Source organism: Rutilus rutilus, assembly GCF_951802725.1.
Source record: "Rutilus rutilus genome assembly, chromosome: 2".
In the NCBI taxonomy this organism is placed as follows: domain Eukaryota; kingdom Metazoa; phylum Chordata; class Actinopteri; order Cypriniformes; family Leuciscidae; genus Rutilus; species Rutilus rutilus.
Window position 1 is genome coordinate 815351 of NC_140210.1, and position 19724 is coordinate 835074.

The following is a 19724-nucleotide window of genomic DNA, read 5'->3' on the forward strand; positions in this document are numbered from 1 at the left end:
AACAAGAGGGTTTTTCTTTTTCTTAAACTAGTCAATTTTGATCAGAAAAATCATATTTCTATTTGTCGACCAGGGAAATCAAAGATCTAAATATCTGCATATAGACGCGCAATCATGCTTTCTGGGAAACGGTGACTCTGCTTTCCTGTGGCTACATATGCTCTGTATTATGCAACTCATATTCATTGATGCTATATTGTAATCTGCAGAGCGACAAGGATCTTGTGCATGAGGTGACGTGTCTGAGGCGCTCTCTAGATGATGCGGAGACTCTCAGTTTGGAGACTAAGAAGGAGTGGGCCTTCCTGCGCAGCGAGAACATCTGCCTCAAAGAGAGAGACGTGAGTAGAGCTGTGTGTGTGTGTGTCAATATATCACAATACAAAACTGCATCAATATGTATCGTGGATAGTGATGACTGTGTATAGTTCACATAAAATAAAATTCAAGTTTTCAAAGTTTTAGTGTCAGTACTACATTAACTACTATATATAATGTATAAAAATGCAATGGAATCTGTGTGGGCCTGATAATGCCAGATGTCTGTTACCAGTATAAAGTGTCCTACATTATTTTAAATATATCAGTGACAGATCAAGCATATTCATCTTCAATAATTCTCTATTTTCAGCTTCAGAATCATGAATATTGTTATTCTGGCATCTCTATTGTCCTGTGCTTTGGGTTTCAGCACCAAGTCCAAGAATATTCATTTACACACACAATGTAATATCAAATTTAGCATTTTAATCAACAGTAAAAAAAAAAAAAGGTCTTGGTTAGGGTTAAAAAGGTCTCGTTACACCCCTAGTTATGAGGCGTGTTTAATGTGAGTCATGTGACTTCTCTCAGGTGACCCTGACCACAGACTATGAGAAGATGGAAGCTGTGGTGAAGACGCTTCAGGACAAGCTGGAGCTGGAGAAATCTCGCTTCAAGAAGATGCAAACAGATCTTCAGAAAGAGCTAATGGGAGCCTTCGATGAGAACACCAAACTGACGGCTCTGCTGGACGGGAAAGTGCCGAAAAGTAGGTGCAGAACCGCTAAAGGACTGATCCAAAACTGACTGCATTTATGATCTACTTTCATTCAGTTGAACCTCACAGGGATAGTTCGTCATTCCAAACCCATAAGACATTTTTATCTTTGAAACAAATGTAGATTTTTTTTTATTTTTTATTTTTTTATAATCTCTCATTTTTGTCCATCCATTGAAACTTTCCACGCTTCAGAAGGCACATAACGATATTGTCAAAAATAATCCATGAGAATGAAGAGGTTTATTTCTTCTGAAGAGACTCAATCACTTTATATGATGAATACATTTAACTTGGGCTTTTATTCATATGTTAACAATGATCAACATGCTTATCAAATATGGTAAACGTACATGCAGTTTCAATTCTTCTAATGTTTTATGTCTGTCATTTAAGGAAGTAATTTGTTACGTTTGTTCACCCTCCTTTACCCTCCTTCACAGATCTGACCGATAATCTGGTGTTGGAGAAAACGCTGTGTGACGTGCGTAAGGATCTCGATCAGAGTCTCGAGAGGGAGCGACGTCTGCAGAGCAAGACTGAGGAGTTCGAGACGCTCTCTGTTAAAGTGGAGGACTTACAGAGACAGGTTAGAGAAACCTGCTCATGGTTTCTTAGCTTGTCTTTGCATCTACATGTCTAAACCTCCTCCATTATGGTTCATTCCCAGGTGTGTGTTCTGTCAGAAGAGCTGTGTTCTGTGAGAGCGGAGCGAGACGCTCTGAGATCCGCTCAGTCCAGTGTGACAGCAGAAGAGGATCAGACGTCTGAGTCTGCGGATCCGCTGCTGAAGATGGAGAGCGATCTGGTGGAGGCTCAGCTGAAGGAAGCAGACCTGACCCGACAGCTCACAGAGACCTCAGAACGACTCCAGAACATCCAGACGGAGAAACACACACTGCTGGCGGCACTAGAGGAGGCCACGCAGAAGGTGCGCGCACTTTACAACACACACACACACACACGTCTGGTTCACTATCTTTGTGGGGACTCTCCATAGACGGAATGGTTTTTATACCGTACAAACTGTATAATCTGTCCCCTTACACTAACCCTGCCCCTAAACCTACCCATCACACACACACACACACACACACACACACACACACACACACACACACACACACACACACACACTAACCCTACCCCTAAACCTACCCATCACAGGAAACATTCTGATTTTTACTTTCTCAAAACAACTCATCCTGTGTGATTTATAAGCCTTTTGAAAAGTGGGGACCGCTGGCTGGTCCCCACAATGTAGGTGATCTCAGGTTTTACTATTCTTATGGGGACATTTGGTCCCCACAATGTAATATAAACAAGGGCACACACACACACACACCAACCACCAGACCGGAGTGTTTAACACTGTTTATCCTGTGTCAGTCGCTGCAGTTGAGCTCAGAGCTGGAGTGTGTGTGCGGCGAGAGAGACACGCTTCTGTCGGAGAAGATGGAGCGAGCTCAGAGTGAGCCGGATGAGATGGAGAACCTGCGACGCACCGTCATCTCTCACACTGAAGAGCGAGAGCAGATGCAGGAGATCCTACAGGCCCTGAGAGACGAGAGGGACCAGCTCAAGAGCGACATGGAGGAAAACGTAGAGATGGTGAGCGCACGACTGCCGCCAGGTCACATGATGATCTCGCTCAGCAACAGACCCTTGAACAACCCTTGTGCATCCATTTAAAAGTTACACAGGTCCATAGTGGACAAATGTCTGTCAAAAGACTGTCATAAATGTTAAGCTTGAGAGCACAGACTTAAATTGGGTCTCATTTTAAAGAAGACCCGTGGCAGATTAGTGTTGAAGTAAAAACAAGTTTAAAAAGTGAAACAAAAAGTTAGACAATTTATGAAACATGTTGAACTCTAAAACTGCTAGAAAATCTTAAATCTGAAGTTGTTACAAATATGAGGTTAATAACTAAAAAAATAGGCGTAGTGCCAGAATTCCCCAATAGATGCAGCAAAACTCCAAAAGAGTTTTTCCCTCTCAAATATTACAAGCGCACACACACACACACACACACAAAATGTTCATTACACACATACAAACCACACTGACATCCATACCAACACACAATTATAGCTGCATAATCTATCAAATTCGCTCTATTATATGCATAAGCAGAAAATGGGAATAAAGCGAGTATTTGCTTTATAGGCCAAACCTGAAAAAATGGCACGTCTGGAATACAGTAGTAAACATGTAAATATTGAAGTCTTGCCAACAGAGTGAAAGCCTATTTACAAAGATTGCATCATTTTATAGTTCAATGGCCCTTTCAATGGGGACATCAGTTCAGCAGGTCCTGAGAGGAACTATGTTTATACCTAGTGCAAAAAAAAAAAAAAAAATTTAAAGGAAACTGGGATGAAATGGTAAAATTCCAATAGAAATACACACCTGTTCCCAAACTCATGCAGTTGGCATTAACACCGGCAAAATGATCAAAACAACAAAACTGAAAAAGACAAATGTCCGTAAGGTCGTACAAGTGTTAAACCCTCTGCTTTATTCTCTGCAGATGATCGAGACTCAAGCAGAACTGAGGGATGCTCAGGAGACGGTGAAGGACCTGCAGGGAGAAATACACAATCTGAGGTCACAGAGAGTTCAGACGCTCGACCAACATCAGGACCAGAGGGACCAAGATCATCAGGTACCTGTAAATTACAGCTCTTGAGATTTCAGTCTCCAGTCGCCAGTGATTATGAAAAGATGATAATGGAGATAAAAGGTTTATTGAGCTGCGTTCTGTTTCCCAATGATTAGTTTTTCCTTCCTCTTCTTCACAGCAGTGTGATTTCATTACTCTAGACTTTAACATCCAAATCAGTTAAATGTGAGTGTCGTAAATATGCGGTCTAATGCAGGACGTGCTTGATATTAAAAAGTTATTAGAAATGCATTAAACGGTTTGAGAGCTCGCTCTGTTCTCCGGGTGGATCTGTTTCAAAGTGGATTCAAAGTATACTTAGAGCTTTTGAGCTTCAAAATTCATGCCATTGCAGTCAAATTACTGAAGTGAACAAACCGTTGGGAGAAAATGTGTATATTAGATCCGTGCGTTCGACCTTAAAGTGACAGCAGCCTAATAACCCTTCTGCCTCTCAATGATAATCAAACATCAAAAGACAGGAAATCTCTCACTGCTCTTGCCTGAATGACTCCAGTTTGATTCATACAGTGCAGACTAAATGCTATTTTATTTTACTTTCTATATTAGGCCATTACTTACTGAATACTAGAGCTGTGTGATTAATACAAATGTTTAAACATTTTTATCAGTTTGAGTTCAATGACTCGTTTAAAGACTTCTTGTTTCATTACTGGATGAATCGTTGTGGTGTTTGTCGCTTTAGGAGCGGCAGAAGCGGTGGTTTCCCCGGTAACGGCTCATAAACGCTGCTTTATCAGGAAAGATAAAGACACATTCAATTGAAAATAACATCGAAACTTTTCTAAAGACCGTCAGTCACTTCAGAAACATTCATATGCAAACACCGGCGCCGCGTTTAGACTGAACCGTGCAGTGCTCGTGTTTATTCAGCGACCTCAAAGCCAACCACTAATAGAGTTTCCAAAAGGCTGTTGATATTGTGAACCGATGTGTGGGAAACACTGTAATATAATTTGACAGATTTCAATTATAGTTTAACTCTTCCATCTTCACCGTCACAGTAACACACATCTGTGCCTCACCAGTGCAACAGTGAAAAGACGTTGTGGTGTATTTATGTATGAAAAATTCAACGTTGAAGCGTGTCGTGTGTGTTTGCAGGTGAAGCAGCTGACAGAAGAAGAGCGACTGCTGTCTGAGAGATCTGACCAGCATGAGCCGTCTGAGGTGATGGAGAAGATGACAGCAGATCTCACATCTATGACGGAGGAGAGAGACCAGCTTCAGGAGAGCCTACAGCAGATGAAGACACTTCTGGAAGAGAAGACTGAGATGGTGAGAGAGTTAGCGTCACTCAGCTACACTACAGCTAACACGTGTAGGAAGAGGAGTTCAGATGAAAGGGTCAATCTCCAGGTCACGTTTCACACAAAGCCACAAGAATAAGTACATGTAACGAGCACTAAGTTACCAAATGTTTTTGTCGTGTGAGTGTTGTGACGCTGGTAGCAAGTGATGCTCTTGAAATATCTGTAATGGAAGTGGATTCAGATTCAACCTTATTGTTACTGTGCAGAGCCAATGAAGCACCGTTAGCCTCTGACCTGAAGTGCGGACAGTAAGTATAAGTGTTCTGTTGTAGATGCTGCAGGTTCAGTCCGAGTTACAGGAACAGCAACAGCGTTTGAATCCAGAACCACATGATTCCAGCGAGGAGAACAACGCTCCGCTTCTGCAGGTTTGTGACTGACTTCTGTTCGACATGATGTGAGTTTCTGGCTTGCTTCAAATATTCAGGAATATTATTGATCTCCTACATTGACACCATTATATGAGAGCTGAACTGGATGATGACATCATCGGCTATATATATAAATGAACTAAATTAATAACTTTTTTACAACAAAATGAAGCATCACTAAACTTACTTAAGCTGGACTGTGACGCTATTTTCTTCTGGAAACAAACTTTCCTGTATCTCTGTAAAGCTGCGTTAAAACAGTCTGTGTTGTAAAAAGCACTATATAAATAAAGATGGGTTGACTAGAGTTTGTGTGGGTTAATCTGATGGGTTGACTAGAGTTTGTGTGGGTTAATCTGATGTTGTGACGTGTTCTACAGATCCAGACACTGAAGAAAGAGCTTGAGACTTTATTAGAGGAGAGGAACCAGCTGACGTTGGAACTTCAGGAGACGTCTGAACAGGTGGAGATCTGAAACTCTATAGAATTATATGAAGTTAATATAGACGTCCCTAGCTGTACGTGACACATGTGAATAAACGTGCTGTTTCCCAGGTGTGTGTTCTGTCAGAAGAGCTGTGTTCTGTGAGAGCGGAGCGAGACGCTCTGAGATCCGCTCAGTCCAGTGTGACAGCAGAAGAGGATCAGACGTCTGAGTCTGCGGATCCGCTGCTGAAGATGGAGAGCGATCTGGTGGAGGCTCAGCTGAAGGAAGCAGACCTGACCCGACAGCTCACAGAGACCTCAGAACGACTCCAGAACATCCAGACGGAGAAACACACACTGCTGGCGGCACTAGAGGAGGCCACGCAGAAGGTGCGTGCACTTTACACACTCACACACACACACCAACCTCTAGACCGGAGTGTTTAACACTGTGTTTATCCTGTGTCAGTCGCTGCAGTTGAGCTCAGAGCTGGAGTGTGTGTGCGGCGAGAGAGACACGCTTCTGTCGGAGAAGATGGAGCGAGCTCAGAGTGAGCCGGATGAGATGGAGAACCTGCGACGCACCATCATCTCTCACACTGAAGAGCGAGAGCAGATGCAGGAGATCCTACAGGCCCTGAGAGACGAGAGGGACCAGCTCAAGAGCGACCTCGAAGACAGCAACGGGATGGTAAATACTGAATTCTGCTCATATTACATTAATATACAGTCGTCAACATTTGAAGTGGATCAAAAAAGTCCATCAAAGATGTCCTAAGACAAGAACGGGTATTGTTCAAAATTCATGTATAACTGATAGGTTTTGATCCACTTCAAATGTTGACTATTGTACATGTTAAAGAGGACCTATTATGTTTTTACAAAGTCTTGATGTTTCAGGCTCTACTAGAACAGGTTTTCCTGCTTGTATATTGATTATTCTCCTCATATTCTCCATTGTTGCGGCTCCTCTCTTCCCAGTCTGTCAGTAACGCTCTGTTTACTTCCTGTCTCTATGAAGCCCCTCCTTCTGAAAAGCACACTGTGCTCTGATTGGTCGGCTGGAGCAGTGTGTTGTGATTGGTCGAGCGCTTTGAGTGTGTTTGGGAAATGTCCCGCCTCTTACCATAACCGCCAGTTTAACACACTACTAACTAACTCAACCAGGCCCCGCCCCTTTATTCTACACATTAATTGAGGAATATTGTGATGTGTTCGTTCCCGGAAGAAACTCAAGACTATACACTGGAGGCGTTTCAGGAGTTCAGGAGCACTGACACTGATATAGAGAAGAACTGGAGCTTTTACATGATCATGAAAAGCATAAATGTAAAGCATAATAGGTCCTCTTTAAAGGGGTGTGTGTGTGTGTGTCAGCTCATGCAGGCTCAGCAGGAATGCAGCGGCCCAAAGATTGACTCGCATCATGATGAACTCCTCCAGCAGGTGATCTGAACCTTCACACACTCTTGATTTGAGCACATTAGACACTGATTATCATGATTTTTATGAGAATCTGAATTGTGTGACAGATGCAGCAGCTGAAAGAGGAGCTGGAGTGTGTGAACGTGGAGAAGAGCCAGCTGAAGGCTGATCTACAGGAGAATGTGGAAATGGTGAGATGAACGAGTTGAGCCGCTGTTTTTCAAAGGAGGATGAAAACAGTGAATTATTATAATAATGTAAATCATCTGTTTTCTATGTGAATATACAGTAAAGTGTCATTTATTCCTGTGAATGTTCAGCATCATTACTCCAGTCTTCAGTGTCACATGACCCTTCAGAAATCACTCTAATATGATGATTTGATGATCAAGAAACATTTATGATTATCAGTGTTGAAAACAGCTCATATTTCTGTGGAAACCGTCATAGATTTTATTTTTCAGGATTCTTTGATAAGTTTCTTTATTTGAAATAGATCTTTTGTAACATTATAAATGTCACTTTTGATCAATTGAATGCGTCCTTGCTGAATAATAAATAAACCTGGACTCGCCCCTAACCTTTAAACGGTAGTGTAAATGGGCAGTGAAATAACATCAAAACATTATGAAATATGTAAAATATAAAAAAAAATTCATATCGTAACAAAAATGAACACCGGTATTCGGTATGAACCAGTAGACCGTCCAGCACTAATTATACATTTCCTTTTTCAAATGCAGACGATTGAAAATCAAGAGGAGCTGAGAGGAGCTCTTGAGAAGGTCAAAGGTCTTCAGAACGCGTTACTAGAGCTGGAGTCTCAGCGGACGCTCATGGAGTCTAAACTTTCTGAGAACACACGTGAGATGGAGGAGATGAAGGCTAGCATCACCTCGCTGACGCAGGAGAGGGACCAGATCCAGCAGGAGAGGGACCAGATCCAGCAGGAGAGAGACCAGACGGTACGAACACACCTTTCCATCGTGGGAAAGTGTGACCCTTGTGACCTGCTTCTGTGGTCCAGGGTCACATGAGGCTTCTGTCCGACAGCGGCCTCTCTGATTCCAATAATTGTATTATAGAGGATAAAAGTGTCCCCGTTCTCCCATGATCCCCAGCTGGTGGAGGTGAGAGAGCAGCTGCGGTCCGTCAGTGCCGAGCGAGAGCATCTGCTGTTTGAGAAGAGCGAGAGCGATCGAGAGGAGTTGCAGAGCAGCCTGGCCTCCGTCAGTGAGGAGCGAGAGCAGCTCCTGGAGATCCTGAAGCTCAGCCGAGAGGAGAAGAGCCAGCTGAGGAGAGACCTGGAGGAGAAGGACCAGATCGTGAGTCTTGAGGAGTTCAACCTAGAGGGATAGTTCACCCAAAAATTAAAATTAGCCCATGATTTAGTCACTCTCATCCTAGGTGTGTATGACAATCTTCTTTCAGACGAACACAATCGAGAGTTACATTAAAAAATGCTCCGGCTCTTCCAAGCTTTATAATGGGAGTCAATTGGTATATATTTTTTTGGAAGTCCATCAAAGCGCATCCATCCATAGCCCCAGTTTCTTCTCCCTCATCAGATGCTGCAGCTTCGTGAGGATCTTCTGTCGTCTTCTGAGAGAACCGGAGAGCAGCAGGAGAAGCTAGCGGCGATGGAGACGGCTGAAGCTAACGTTAGCGCTCTGACTGAAGAGCGAGACCGGCTCCTGGAGTCTCTGCGGGTCATCGGAGACGAGAGAGAGCAGATCCAGAGAGAGCTGGTGGAGAAGAGCGAGATGGTGAGACGCTTCACTTTCCCTTTATGCTGCGTTCACACCAAACGCGAATATGCGTCTGGTGCGAGTGATTTCAATGTTAAGTCAATGGTAAGACGCATTGACGCGCGTCTGGAGGTCTTGCGGCGCGAATGAGGCGTTTAGCGTGACGCGGTAGACGCGAATTCGCCTCATTCGCGCGAACTAGACGCGAATTGAGCGTCTGGCGCCCGAGTTGAAAAATCTGAACTTCTGCGTCAATTCGCGCCGCGTTAACCAATCAGGAGCCTGCTTGCTGCTGTCACGTGGTGAACTGACAGTTTAATGTTATTTTATGTTTGGCCTCAATAAATTATTTTGTAATATGACTAAAATGCACAACAAAGCAAATCTTTCACATAAAAACTCGATTTCAATATGAGAGATAGCCTACTCATTTGTATTGAATGCTATTTATTCCATATCTATTCTAGATTAGCCTATATGAAACTTTATTAATCTAATGTAAAGACACCAAACACAATTAAGTGTATAAAAACTTTTCAAAAAAAATTACAGGACAGGTTTCACTTTTGGAGGCTGGCTCCATTTATTATCAAAACAAAAATAAATGACAGATTAGGTGCGGGAGAGGGTGAACCTCGCGCCGGGCTGTACAGCGCGGGCTCGTCAGGCAGCGACCACTCGAGGCCGAGGCTTTATACGGCCTATGCTGTCCTCGTCAGCGTCCTCACCGTTAGGTCCACCAAACCTACCTCCTGGAGCAAATTGTGAAACTCCTGAAACCCTCCGGAGGGTCTGGTGGACCCGAGTACAGCCACGATGTCCCCTACGCAGCTGTTTCTGCTCTTCAGATCATATAAGAGCGGTGACTCTCTCGATTAATGCTATTGCTAATGCTCGATAAACATCTAAAAAAGATGGCCGCCAACAGCTTAGAAACTTTCGCCCCCTGACTTCGCCTTTGACGCGCGTAAATTTCGCTTCAAACTTTTGATTTGACGCGCGAATGTACACAAAGTGGTCACGCGTATAACTAGACGCGGCAGGCGCGAATTTTGACGCAGATTCACGTTTGGTGTGAACGCAGCATTAGACATTCTGTTGACTATAAGCAAAGACTTTAGATACACAAAGACTGCGCACTCTTACAGACGATTAAAGGGGACATATCATGAAAATCTGACTTTCCGTGTGTAACTGCTATAATCGGCGCTTCTACCGACCCAGAAAACGTGAAAAGTGAAACCCAGTAACTGTGTTCTGGTCAGTCTTTCTCTGCAAGCATGTCTAAAAATAAGCTGATCAGATTCTGCTCTCCTTCTGACGTATGAAGAGGATCTTATTATAATATTACCGGCCCTTAATCTGCACGTTTACACACACCAGCCGACATTTGGTTCCACGAGCGACAACAGAGACCAGTTCTAACGCAATGATAAAGATCCAGCAAAGCCTGAAACTGTTCTGTGGTTGAGCACAGACGAGCACTGAACACTATTGACCAGAACATGTCACCGCTGTCTTATAAACACCTCAGGAACTGTGGACACTTGTGGAGAAGTTCAACATGATGATGAGATGATCAATGTAACTCCACAACAACTACAGAAATGTCTTCACTAACATTCAGAAGCTCTTCCTGAGTCTCTCCGTAAGGCTGCACTCGCTACTGGTTACTCTGGGATTCTGGATGAGTGAGATTGGCCTGCTTTGTTATAGGCCTATGTCACGAAAAAATTGAAGACCGGAAGTACGTCTTTTAGTAGGGATACGGCTCTTCCGGTTAGCTTTTTACAATGGCGGAGTCCGATAGATACCGCTGGACCAAATCTCTCCGCAACCTGCCTGAAGTCACATATGACGATGTGGTTCGGATGGTAAATGAAAACTCTCAAGTGGAAAAGCGTGAAAGCTGAGGAATGGCTGTCTACGTCCTGACGCAGAGCAACCCGGTACACTACAACAACAGCGGCGGGCTGTTCGTCAGTAAGGTAAACGTTTCTATGGTAACAGGGAGTTGGACCAATCAGCAGACGTTGCTGCTACACTTAGGATTGTGGGTAGTGTAGTTTTTTTTCATAAGATCGCGGATAAAACATGTTTTTCTTAAAACAGGGTTGATTTCATACTAACTTATAGCTTCTACAGGAGCAAAAACATTCGTTTCACAACCTCATAGCTCGTGGTCAGTCTACCTCGGATGGTTTAGACATTATGGCTGATAATCTAAATCCTTATGGAGAAATACTGTTGACCGGAAGTTCTGAATCCCTACTCCGCGTTCCGGAAGCAGGAAGTGTGACATAGGCCTATTGCTGGAGCTTCTGAAGCTCGTGTAAAGACTCCGCCCTCTTCTGAACAGAGGCGGAGCTAAAGCTCATTTGCATTTAAAGGGACACACACAATTTTTTTGCTCACGCCAAAAAAGGGGCAAATTTGACAAGCTATAATAAATGATCTGGTATTCTGAGCTGATATTTCACAGACACATTCTGGGGACGCCAGAGATTTATATTACATCTTGTGAAAAGGGTCATATGTCCCCTTTAATACTCAGAGTTACTTCTAGTCAACAGAATGTCTATAGGGCTGCATCAGAATAAAGTCTCTCTGAAGCTGGACATGAGCTCCTGTGATTGAGATCCGTTATCAGCCGGTTTCTCCTGGTTCACAGATGGAGCTGTTGAGGCAAGGGCTTCTGTCCGCGTGTGCCGAGAGAGACCGTCTGATGGCTGAGAGAGACGCTGCATCCAACCAATCCAGCGCCTCCGTCAGTGTGACATCACTGAGTGAGGGAGGAGACCTTCAGGAGATCCTGCAGGGCGTTCGAGAGGTAACACCACATGACTATAGGGGAACGAGCCACCAGGGTGTTTCCCCCGAGAACTAATGTTTCCCATGGGAACGTTTTCCTGGTTGCGTTCGCACCGCCAGCAGGAACTCTGAAGTGACGTGAGACACGCTTGTTGTTGAGACTTTTATTTAGACGACGCTGAGAACGCCAGAGCTCACATTCTCCTGTTCATTACTGTACGATCTGTCTAACAGTCCTGTCTAATACATCATTATATAGAGCTGTTATACACAGACAGTGATGAAGAGTTATTAGTGTGTGTGTGTGTGTGTGTGTGTGTGTGTGTGTGTGTGTGTGTGTGTGTGTGTGTGTGTGTGTGTGTGTGTTGATGTCCAGTGTTGCTGAGCAGAAATACATAATCATGTTTCTCTTGATCCCTCAAAGTTGTGTTGGGTTTTCTCCTCAGCGTAAAGATTGAAAGGCTCATTTATCACCTAATAACTCTTCCATTAAGGGTTGGAACTGATTTCTGGGCCATTTTTACCTTTTTATAAGGGCAATTTTTATGATTGTTGGTGACGGTTTAGTTTAGTGTCTTTTTTGCATTTTATAGCTTAAAATGGTTTGAGTTTATAAACTTTACACCGAAAAAGATGGAAGAGAAGCTGCATCTGACATGGTATTTACGCTCAAATATATACCAAATACATACGTACATATCCTCTATAATGTCGTATATCCGAGTGAAACGCTTCTGGAACAAGAACAGATGTGGGCGGGGCTTGATTGTGTCTGTGGGAAATTGATTGGATGAATTACATTACAAGAATTGTCCATTTTGATTTCATTTATATTTTCTGTGTGCCTTTCTGAAGGAATGAAGCAGTTTAAGTGTTTTCTCAATAAAATCTCTCCCTCTCCAGCTGATCCAGGTCCAAGGAGAGCTCAAACAGAAGACGCATCAGGAGTCTGATCAGATGAGCCAGAAAGCTCAGCTTCAGCAGGTGCGTAACAGTCTGTGTGTTCTCTACATATTACATCATGTTGAGTTCTGCTGCAATAGAGAACCGGTTTTTATTTAAATAAGTTGGAGCCGTGTTGCAGTGAGAGTCCCCCTTTTCAAACAGCCGATAGCGTTTAGTTTAGCTCTGACTGACAGCTCCATGGAAGAGAATCGAGCGCTGATGATACGCTGGATTCAACAGTAGAAGTGTGTATAAACTCTAGCCACTTCATTCCTAACCAGCGTACAGTTGGAAAACGGGATAAATTGTGGGAAAAGTGGAACCAGTTCGATCACTCACAGTTCCCATCCCTCATGTTGTGCGATTTTTCTTTGCGTCCAGATTCAGGCTCTGACGGAGGAGCTGGTGTCTCTGAGGAGTCGGAGAGAGGTGATCCAGAAGGACCTTCAGGAGGCAGCAGCGACTGTGAGGATTCATGACATCACTGTAACGTCCTCTGAGATCCTCAACACCACTGACTGATTTTGTTCTCTCCTGCAGTCTAAGATGTATCAGGATTTGCTCCACGTGAGTAAGGAGGAACTGAAGCAGCAGCAGAAGGAGAAGGCAGAGCTGATGGAGCAGAGCGCAGTGAAGGAGTCACAGCTTCAGCGGAGGGTAAAGGCTAAATTCAGATTTCTTTCGTAAATATTAGCAGATTTGGAATTCTAAAGGCAATGCTTAAAGTTAGAGGATAAAAGTGCTGTATTGTCTCATGTCCACAAGAGGGCGCAAGCGAGCGCAATAAGCAAATATAAACCAAATCAAGCATCGCATCTTTTATTGAAATGACATTCACTTTTTAAAGTGCATTAACTTTTGAAACAATTGTTCTTAAAGTATATTTTCTTTAATGTGCATGCAGGGAAAATGAGGTTACAATAGTGTATAAAACTGTAAGTGCATCAGTAACCTCTGTTTCTTTTTTCATATATTCGAAATTAGAATATTGATATTATTACTCGTCCATATCCCTTTTTGATTAAGCGTGCAGCCCTGCTTTTGATTCATCCAACATTTGCCAAATTCCCTGACATTTGAATGATTCTGTCGTAGTGAGTGCTGTTAGACACGGATCAACAACCCTTACATGTGATGTAGGGCTGCACAATTAATCGTGCAGCCCTAATGTGATGTGACGGGTGAATGATTCAGTGCTGAATCTCTTACTGTTTCCTCTCAGTTGAGTCAAATGAGTGAAGATCTGTCGGCTCTGAGTGCCGTACGAGACCAGCACAACACGGAGATCCAGAGCCTCCAAACAAACCTCACCTCACTTACAGAAGAGAAGGATGAGCTCCTGGAGACGCTGAGGAGAACGAGGGAGGAGGGAGAGCAACTGAGACTCGATCTTCAGAAGAGCGAACAGACGGTAAGCGTGTTAATCTGCTCATTTTAGCTCACACTGCCGTTAAAAACAGCACCTTTCTGACATATGCTCCTTTTCACAAGATGTAATATAAATCTCTGGTGTCCCCAGAATGTGTGTGAAATATCAGCTCAGAATACCAGATCATTTATTATAGCTTGTCAAATTTGCCCCTTTTTGGGCATGAGCAAAAACATGCCGTTTTTGTGTGTCCCTTTAAATGCAAATGAGCTTTAGCTCCGCCTCCGTTCAGAAGAGGGCGGAGTCTTTACACGAGCTTCAGAAGCTCCAGCAATAACAAAACAGGCCAATCTCACTCATCCAGAATCCCAGAGTAACCAGTAGCGAGTGCAGCCTTACGGAGAGACTCAGGAAGAGCTTCTGAATGTTAGTGGAGACATTTCTGTAGTTGTTGTGGAGTTACATTGATCATCTCATCATCATGTTGAACTTCTCCACAAGTGTCCACAGTTCCTGAGGTGTTTATAAGACAGCGGTGACATGTTCTGGTCAATAGTGTTCTGTGCTCAACCACAGAACAGTTTCAGGCTTTGCTGGATCTTTATCATTGCGTTAGAACTGGTCTCTGTTGTCGCTCGTGAAACCAAATGTTGCTGGTGTGTGTAAACGTGCAGATTAAGGGCCGGTAATATTATAATAAGATCCTCTTCATACGTCAGAAGGAGAGCAGAATCTGATCAGCTTATTTTTAGACATGCTTGCAGAGAAAGACTGACCAGAACACAGTTACTGGGTTTCACTTTTCACGTTTATGTCGGTAGAGGCGCCGATTATAGCAGTTACACACGGAAAAGTCAGATTTTCATGATATGTCCCCTTTAAAGTAATCTGTTGTTTCTTTAGAGAAACCGTCTGAGCGAGGAGCTGGAGTCTCTCAGTGGTGTGACTGGTCAGCTGGAGGATGAGAAGACTCGCGCTGAGCAGGTCCTCGAGTCTTTAAGAGACGTCACAAAAGAGAGGGATCAACTTAGACGAGAACTGGAGGGAAAGCTGGAGAAGGTGAGGGAAAGAGTGCGTGAACCGGAATAAATCTCACTTCTACATACTGGGTCAGAGGTCAAGTCAATGAAAGCCGTTTAATCGCAAAATTTCATAAACTCATAAATGTTAAAGGTTCTTCATGGAACCATCAATGCCCATAAAGAGCCTTTATTAATATGGAATCTATCCATTGCAAAAAAGGTTCTTTAGATTGTTAGTGTTCTTCACACTCAGAAAATAATGGTTCTGAACACTGAAGAACCTTTCAATTTCATCTCTGGGAAAACCCACTTTGGTAATATCTAATTTTAAAGGGTCAGTTCACCTGAAAATAAATTCATAATTTACTCGCCCTCATGTCGTTCCAAACCAATTAGACTTTTGTTCATCTTCATGACCGCTACGCAACTGCTACTTTCATGCTTCAAAAAGTTCATAAAGAGATCGTAAAACTAATGAATCGAGTGGTTTAGTCCAAATTTTCTGAAGAGACTCGATCGCTTTAATGATGAACAGATTGAATCGACGCACACGATCTGTTCATCATATAAAGCGGTCGAGTCGCTTCAGAATATTCAATTAATATGGATTAGTTTTCTTCTCTCTGTTACATCGCTTTATTAACCTTTTGAAGTGACAAAGTGGAAGTTGCGTAGCTGTCAATGGAGGGACCGAAATCGCTCTGATTTCATATCTTCAAATATCTTCATTTGTGTTTTAAAGATGGATAAGTCTTAAGGTTTTCCATTTTTGGGTGAACTATCCCGTCAAGAGTGTGTGTGACTGTAGATCAGACTTCAGTGCAGGGAAGTGTTCACTGGTTAGTGAGCGTATGTTTGTGTTAACCCTGTTATTCTCCACCACAGCTGACACACATCGAGTCTAAAGCAGAGCAACTGGAGAAGCAGAAGATCCTGCTGGAATCTGAAGTCCATTCGCTCAGTCTGGTGAGAGTCTTGAGTCGTGTTTCCAACCCTGAATAACCAGATCTCAGCTTAAGACGGTCATTTACTCTCCCTCAATGATCCAAACCCATAAGCCTTTGGTTGATATTTGAACCCCAAATAAGATCTTCTGAAACCTGAGATGTTTTTGTCCCTCTAACCAGAGTTTGGTTTTAGCCTGGTTTGGAACAATGATGAGTTTTCATTTTTGGCTGAGCTGTCCCTGTTGTTTTTAAAGCCGAGTGTCGTTGTGTTTCAGTCTCTCACTGAGGTGAACGCTAGCGTGTCTGCTGATCAGAGTAACATGCAGTCCAAACACCGATCTGCACATCTGATTTCTGAGATCGATGCGTCTGAGGAGAAGCTGCAGGTAAATGCTGATGAGTCTGAAACATTTGGTTTACATGTGAACTTCAAGACTCTTTGTCCAGAAATCTGACGTGAGGTTTTACTTCCATGTGAAGGCGGCCTTTGCGAAGCTCCAGCTGATCATAGATCGTCCCACTGATGTGTTGCACGACGTGAATCGTGAGGAGTGGGCCGTGATCTATCCGTTGGTTCAGTTCATTCCAGTGGCGCAGAGAAACGTCCACGCGATGCACACAACAAAAACCACTAGACTGAACAACGTGCTGATCAAGATTGCGGTAAGAGTGAAAATCATCTCGTTTGAACATGTTCCGCGTAACAATATATCGCAATACAAAAATGCAACTATGTATCGTGGATAGTGACAATTGTGAGCAATAATATCGTATCGTGACGTGAGGGTATCGTTACACCCCTACTGAAGTGCTAACGTAAGCGAAACACGATGTTGCAGGAGGCGTACGGGAGACTAGCGCAGCGCTGCAAGACTCACTTTGAGACGGAGGTCCGGCGTGACGTGGCCTCGTTCGAGGAGTCTCGACTGCAGGACCTGCTCGTCCTCACGGCTCGGGCTCCGGCTCTGGCTTCACTGTCACTTCAGGACGACTTACAACAGGTCTGGGATCAGAGACTGTCAGATCTGGTGGAAAGACGACAGCAGTACCTGCAGGTGTGATCATGTTCATTGTTTGGCAATTTCAACCATTCATGTTTACTCAATTCACAAATTGTTCTACATTGAATAATTCTACGATTGTTGTACGGTCCTAGTACTGAGCCTTGTGGCACTCCATACTGATGAGTGAATAAATGACTTGACTAGTTTTCCATGTTACTCTCTGGTGCTGAAGTATCTTATTTTGTGTGTTCATCAGAAACTGGAGTGTGTTCTAAGGGTTCTGGAGGACGGTGTAGCCAAACACTCGGTGCTCGTGTCAGAGGAGCGTCAGCACAGGGCTCGTGCGTTCTCGGATCTCACGGCTCTGCTAATGTCTCCTCAGTGCGCCGCTATTGTACAGCTCCACGAGCAACAGATCGCGCGTCGCACTAAAGCCCTCGAGCATCTGAATGCACATTATATTGTGAGTAATACATGTTTTGAAATGGGTTTTTACCTGTTTTTGTCTTGCTCCTCTTTCCTGACCGATCTGTGCTCGTCAACAGGCTCTGTTGAACGACTGCGAGTCTGAGATCTCGCCGCTCAAATCATCGTCATCCGAGTCTGAGCGGCGGCTGAAGGATCTGAGGAGAGAGACTGTGACTCTGCTGAAAGCGCTGAACGGCACGCTTCCCAAAACTGAGGCTGAACTCCTGCAGGACAATCTCAGTCTGTCGCTGCAACTGCAGAGAACGCAGAAGCAGATGGAGGTACGGAGAGGGGGAATTTATGTAATGTGCATCTTATTGTGAACATTTCGTCCATGTAAACGTTTTTTTTTTTTAAGGTGCTGTAACTTTTTTTCACTCTACTAAAGCACAAAATACCATATGGTTGCAGATCAGGAAACATGTTAAGTTCACATCCTCGTTTCTCTGAAAACACTTCTACAGCCAGTTATTTTACTTATTATTTGACACGTTCTGTGTTGGCAGTCGGTTTTTGTTTTGGTCTGTGACTCCGCCCACTGCCAGTTCAGCCAATAGTATCTCGACGCCCCGGGGTGCCAGTTGGCGGGAAACAGCAAACAAACTGGGTCAGAGATTGAAGATTCCACACAATCTAAAAAGCCTCTATCCATCTACAAATCTCTATGAACGAGAGCATATTAAAACACGAATAAATCAACTTACAATTTATCAACTTGTAAGTCTCCTTGGCTTTCATTGGCAATTGCGCTCGTTCCTGTTGCGAGGCCTTAAACTGGCAACCCGTGTGAGTGTCGAGTCTGAGGAGGCGGGGGAAACGATCTCTGATATTTTGAATTTGGACTGCAGTACCTATCTCAACCACTAGCTGTCATTCTTACACACTTTAACCTTGTAATTTAATAAAAAATTTGACTGGATCTTCTGGTGAAATTACACACTCTTTATATTAACTAAGTTCAACAAAGATTAATGAATATTGTTACAAATTCATTGCTTATTGGTAGTTTAAGTAGCTGATCGTAAAGCGTTACCCATTGTTTGTCTGGCAGGAGATTCGGGAGCAGATGAAGGGACTGAAGCTTCAGGCTGATTCTTCAAACCGGACACATCTTCAGCTCCAGGAACTCAGTGCCCAGCTCAAGCAGAAGCAAGGCCTCATTCAGAACCTGGAAGCTAAACTTAAAGAGTCGGAGGTTTGTTAATAGTTGACTTAATGATGGTCATTGGACAGTTGAGTTTATAAAGAGGAAGCATGAATGTGAAACCCAGCTTAGATCATCAGCACCATATATAGGTTTCCATAGTGAAGTAAAAACAATATACTGAACAGAAACATGATGTGATTTTTGATTTTGTGACAATTTGTGTACTGTACTTTTATTTACAAACTGTTAATTGTTATACTGTGACCATAGGCGGAGCAGATATCGGTACGGGTGAACCAATAGCTATGATTCCATCCAACTATTATGCAAATTTTGTGATATCACATAAGCGCTGGAAGGAAATGGCAAGATGTGCATAAATTGTAAAATATGCATAAGAAACGTTTGTGCTCAATTGAGGCGTAATACACTTTCCATCCACCTATTTTTATGCTCAATTTATGTTATCACAAAAAAAAAGATGTGCATAAATTAAGATCAGATAACACAAATCAGATAAGATGACATGCACATGAACTAAGATGGAAACACATTTACTGTATAAATCCCTCAATAAACTTATATGGCTTTGCCTCAGCGTCAGCTGTGATTGGATAACTGGAGTAACCAGTGGACCAATGGCGTCGCAGCATCTCTAATGTTGGTTTGGTGTTTCTGAAAGTCGACGTGTGTGATCAGAATGATCTGGTGTAATTCCCTCCAAAAGCATCTCACACACACGAGTGTGTTCCCGAACACCAGAGAACATGACAGCGTTTACTGTTTCGTCTGACGCTCAAGACACTCGTTTATGATGACGGGAAAAAGAGCACGATTGCAGACACTTAGTTTTATTGCTGATATTTAGTGCCAGTTCCCCAGGAAGTGACTGGAATATCGCATAAGACATTTGCAAAAAAAGTTAAACTCACAGTTTTAGATGGAAACACAGCTAGTGTCACGGCTGCCGTACCGTCAGATGGTTTTCACCTTGGGTTTCTC

General features: G+C 43.3%; 1 protein-coding gene across 2 annotated transcripts in view; it reads left to right on the top strand.

Moving 5' to 3' along the window:
• cenpe (centromere protein E) overlaps positions 1-19724 on the top strand; it is a 43552-nt gene that overhangs the window by 17447 nt on the left and 6381 nt on the right. For both annotated transcript variants that reach the window (XM_084399343.1, XM_084399344.1), the window contains exons 21-49: positions 210-341; positions 853-1030; positions 1483-1628; positions 1710-1970; positions 2429-2650; positions 3573-3707; positions 4830-5003; positions 5311-5406; positions 5790-5873; positions 5966-6226; positions 6306-6527; positions 7214-7282; positions 7369-7452; positions 8005-8226; positions 8383-8586; positions 8830-9027; positions 11681-11839; positions 12724-12804; positions 13147-13230; positions 13306-13422; positions 13988-14176; positions 15038-15193; positions 16042-16122; positions 16379-16489; positions 16584-16766; positions 16943-17158; positions 17364-17570; positions 17653-17856; positions 18627-18770. In XM_084399343.1, the coding sequence (XP_084255469.1) occupies positions 210-341; positions 853-1030; positions 1483-1628; positions 1710-1970; positions 2429-2650; positions 3573-3707; positions 4830-5003; positions 5311-5406; positions 5790-5873; positions 5966-6226; positions 6306-6527; positions 7214-7282; positions 7369-7452; positions 8005-8226; positions 8383-8586; positions 8830-9027; positions 11681-11839; positions 12724-12804; positions 13147-13230; positions 13306-13422; positions 13988-14176; positions 15038-15193; positions 16042-16122; positions 16379-16489; positions 16584-16766; positions 16943-17158; positions 17364-17570; positions 17653-17856; positions 18627-18770 (4620 nt within the window). The remainder of the gene's footprint in view (positions 1-209; positions 342-852; positions 1031-1482; positions 1629-1709; positions 1971-2428; positions 2651-3572; positions 3708-4829; positions 5004-5310; positions 5407-5789; positions 5874-5965; positions 6227-6305; positions 6528-7213; positions 7283-7368; positions 7453-8004; positions 8227-8382; positions 8587-8829; positions 9028-11680; positions 11840-12723; positions 12805-13146; positions 13231-13305; positions 13423-13987; positions 14177-15037; positions 15194-16041; positions 16123-16378; positions 16490-16583; positions 16767-16942; positions 17159-17363; positions 17571-17652; positions 17857-18626; positions 18771-19724) is intronic.